General features: G+C 31.2%; 1 protein-coding gene across 1 annotated transcript in view; it reads right to left on the bottom strand.

The window, feature by feature from the left end:
* Nucleotides 1-3,517, bottom strand: part of LOC105627893 (cell division cycle 5-like protein) — a 6,694-nt gene extending 3,177 nt beyond the window's left edge. The window contains exons 1-6 of the mRNA XM_012209166.1: nucleotides 3,473-3,517; nucleotides 3,118-3,383; nucleotides 2,770-2,900; nucleotides 1,777-2,279; nucleotides 992-1,166; nucleotides 469-909 (exon numbers count right to left, since the gene is read on the bottom strand). Of these exons, the coding sequence (XP_012064556.1) occupies nucleotides 469-909; nucleotides 992-1,166; nucleotides 1,777-2,279; nucleotides 2,770-2,900; nucleotides 3,118-3,383; nucleotides 3,473-3,517 (1,561 nt within the window). The remainder of the gene's footprint in view (nucleotides 1-468; nucleotides 910-991; nucleotides 1,167-1,776; nucleotides 2,280-2,769; nucleotides 2,901-3,117; nucleotides 3,384-3,472) is intronic.
* Nucleotides 3,518-4,470: the final 953 nt, after the last annotated feature.

Below are 4,470 nucleotides of genomic sequence, written 5' to 3'. Positions count from 1 at the left end.
TAATTATTTATAAATTAATCTATGATTATTATTTAAGTTTATTCATCAAGTTTATCTATCCATCAAGTTTTTTGAATAATTTATAACTGTTTTTTATATAACTGAAAGATACAGGAATTTTTATTATAATTTTATGTACGTAATTTACAATTGTGTATAAAGTCACTATAAAGGACTATTATTTGTTAATATTATTATTCTAAATGTATTACGTGGTGAGCCACGTAGGCTTTAAATAAAAAAAAAAACAACTTGCATATGTCTCTATTATAAATAAATATTATACTCATTTTTATTCTTAGGTTTTATTATTAAATTGAGTCGCCACATTATTTAAAATTAATTGTTCAATTAAAAAGTTTGGGCAAAGGATTTATAATCTATAGCAATTGTAATAAAATCATCAGTTTGAAAAATCCACTTAAGATTATAATGTGAACTATCAACGAATTGTTTTAATGGACTTACTTTCTTCTAATAATTCTTGTTGTTGTCTCGCATCAATATCCGCTTGGTCTTCGATTATATCAGTTGCAGGCGCACTAATATTTTCATCGTTTATTTCTCCGTCGAAGATATCTATTTCATAATCGTTACACGGTGCTGGTAAAGAACTCAGTACCGTACGCAACGAGTTCCTTGCCTGCGTCTGTATGAGTGGAGTTTCTGAACCGTCTAGATTTTCATCTGGATTTATATTAAGTTTATCGCGAACAGGTGTTGCCGCTAAAACTCCATTTTGCGTTCGTGCTGATGCTCCGCCTGGCGTGTTGAACGAATTCATAGGTGTTCCATCGCTGCGTTGAGATCTAAATGGAGTAGCTAAAATCGTATTTGGCGTTGCGATCACATTGGTAGGAGGCACAACGCCAGTAAAATCGGGATTATTTAGTGGAGTGTTCAACCCGCCTAAAACAAAATATTTATGCGTCTGTCAAATAGAGTGTAGTTTAACGTATTAAATTGTAAAGTTTTACAATTATATTTTAACCTTTTAATGGTGTATCCACATGCGTAAGAGCCATAACATTTTGAGCTTCTTGCAATATTCTATCTGTAACAGCAGGAGTACGAGGTGTTGCTGATGCATTTGTAGGCAAAGAATAATCAGCCAATAAACTGTCGGAGAGTGTAATACCGCTCTCAGTAGCAACTTCTCGTGCAACCTATAACAATATATTAATACTTTGTCACATGGATTTTTTTTAATCGATCCCTTGACACACTAGTATTTTCAACTCTTACAACTCTCCAAAATCCAACTCTTACAAAATAAGTTGGTATATGAAAAAAATTTGAATGATTTTCAAAATATTTATGGATGTTTGGTCAATGTAAAAAAAAATATAAGCGTTGGGATAATAAATAATATAATGGCATTGGAATAATAAATATCATTCCTGCGCCATGTGCATAAATGTAAATATATGCATATTTGTACATACATATTTGTTATCATCATTAATTTTTTATAACATAATTTTAAGTAAATTTTTCGCATTAAAATAAATTTTCCGAACAATATTTTTTTAAATAAAAATTTCTAGATTAATAGTCTTCTTCAAAATTCACAATATAAAATATAAAAAAAATTAATAGTGTTTTCGATTTATATATATAAATGGCAGTAAATAGGAAATATGAAATTGATATACGCGACATCTTGGACCCATATCCAATTATAGATACACATGACAGTGTTAAGCAATAAATAATGCAGAAATAAAAAATAAATCCATAATTTCCAGTATAAAAAAGTTAATTAAAGGACATTACTTCCGAAGCTCTACCAAGCTTCACAACTTGTTGCAATTCTTGATCAGAGATCTGTGGTTCTGGTAAGACTAATTTACTTCTTTTCTTTATAGGCTCTTCATTGTTGAGCATACTCATAGGTATATCATTTTCTTTGCGCTGTTTCAATTTCTGTTTATCTTTCCTACGCTCCATCTCCTCTTTTTCTTGTCGGAGTTCACCATCTAGATGTTGTTGTCTCATTCTGGAAAAATCGATCGCCAAAGGATCAACATGCTCATTGGAAGTGTCATAGAAACCTGATGCAGGTCGTTTCTCAAACGGTATCTCTGTATTATAATTGACACCGCGTTTGCGTTTGTTCTTTTGAGACACAGTAATACCAGCAGCTCTTAATTCTCTACGCTTCTGTAAAGCTGCGAGTCTGCGTGCCTCTTCCAATTGTTTTTCACGTGCTTTACGTTTAGCCTTCTTGCCCTGAGTATTTGCTAGCCTAGCACGTGCCTCGGACAACATCTCCAGTTCTGTGAACAGATACAATCATTGAAAATTTACAGTTACTTTGTTATAGACTATAATCGGTTCTAATGTGAATATGTGATAAATGAAATATGTGATAAATGTGTTAATAACAGTTAGCTTTCCATTTTTACATAAATGATTCTAAGTTTAAAATTATGTATTTTATACTCGGATAATATCATTACTTGCTTACTTCAATGACAAAGTCGCATGACAATGCAGGTTTTAAAACTTAATATGAGCTAACAAGGCTCGATAAAGCACACATCTTTGTGCAAATTATAAGGTAAAAATTTAGTTGAATCTCACTTAGGTTTTAGAACAAAAAAGAATGTGCATTCAACTGAATATTATGACATAAATTATATCACAAATTAGATATCTGAGTTTTAATGTAAATGGAAAACAATTAATATCTTTAATTACCTCATTAAATTAATTAAGATTTAATGAGGTAATAATCTTATTATAAAACCTTATTAATAAACCTACCATCCTCATCCATATCTTTAGGATCTGGTCTCGCTGGTTTGGTTTCAGGATTAGGATCGATTTCACCAGGTTTAAGTTTACGAGGATCATCTACAGCATCATCTCCTTCTTCCTTCTTTTGTGCTTGATCACTGAAATAATTTATTCAATAGTAGCGCAAGAATATATTGATTATAACAAATCGTTTAATATCTGTTTCTACCAATATAGATTAACTTTAATCTTGGTTCAACTTATTCTTCATCTTTTTCTAATTCTTAGAACTAGAAAGATTACTGAGATGATAACTGAGATTAAAATTAAACCACATTAGTAGGCCTAACTCAAATAAAACCTGATGATACTTACAGTAAATATTCATATCTTTCTAAACATTGGGCAGCTGTTCGGCCAATGATTGGCGCAATTGTACGCCACTGTGTGGGCATCAATTTTGCAAGATGGAGAAGCTTTTCGTCTTCTTCCCGACTCCATTCAGTCTTCTTTATGCTGGGATCTAGCCATTCAAACCAACGGGCTTTGCACTGTTTGGCTGATTTTCTATGTAATAAAGATGCTATACGACTCCATTGGTTTTTTCCATATTTCATTACAGCTGCTTTCAAAATCTCATCCTAAAAACAATTAATTTTTTCATTTAACAAAATTATTCATACAACATGCACATAAACCTTTAGGTTAGAAAATATCATATATCATTTACCTCTGTATTCCGCCAGACACCACCCTTTATCATAATTCGTGGCATTTTTTATTTCTATTTGTAACGTTCTATGAAAGAAAAGTATATTTTTAATGTTAAAAATGTGAAAAGCTTTTTTTCTCGGTTTTATTTTGGCACTCGTCGACTAGATGAAATCGATTCCTAGCGATGCCGATCCTGCTAATGCTTCACAGATCAACGAAAGTGAGCAAATGCAATCAAGTGTTGTCGAAAAACTTCATATACACTCGTATGTACCCACACTTCGCACTGCTCTATAAACAAACCGAAGCAAATTGCAACAGACACGTATTAATCAGTATACTTTAATTCTGGAAAAGGATTTTCAAATCTATAAAAGAGGAAGAAAGTGATTATTATACAAAAATTATTGCGTTTAGTCAGTAATACCAGAGAGAAATCTGAGAGAAGACATAACGGTCCAAAACTTGTAATCGCAAAATGCTATCGCGCACTATCGCCCTCTGAAGAAGTGGATGTTAATTACATAACAATATCCATCTTTTTACGATGTTCCTGACAGAAATAGATAGTTGAAATCGCTAAAATAAATAAAATCTATTAAATTAATAAATATTTCAATGATTTCAGCGATTTATTTCCATCAGGAGCAATGCAAAAAGTGGATATTGTTGGGTAGTTTACATCTACTTTTTCAGAGGGCGGTAGTGCGCGACAGCATTTTGCGGTTACAGGTTTTGGCCATTATGTCCTCTCTCAGGTTTCTCTCTGCATATAGCTACTAGCGATAAAATTAATAAAGCAATTTACAAAATCCATGATCTCGAAAAAAAAATAATTTTGATAGCAATTTAATATAAAAAAATACTTGTTATTTAAATATAACATTTTACATCTTTTTTAGCTGAATTTTATAAGTATTTAAAAATGATTCTGAAAACATCCCAGGAAAAAATATTTTTGTATAATTAAATAAAATTATATAAAATTATATATATAATTATATATATATATAT

Source organism: Atta cephalotes (assembly GCF_000143395.1).
Source record: "Atta cephalotes unplaced genomic scaffold scaffold00010, whole genome shotgun sequence".
Classification (NCBI taxonomy): Eukaryota; Metazoa; Arthropoda; class Insecta; order Hymenoptera; family Formicidae; genus Atta; species Atta cephalotes.
The sequence above is the reverse complement of the archived record's forward strand: the minus strand, read 5'-3'. Positions and strand labels throughout refer to the sequence as shown.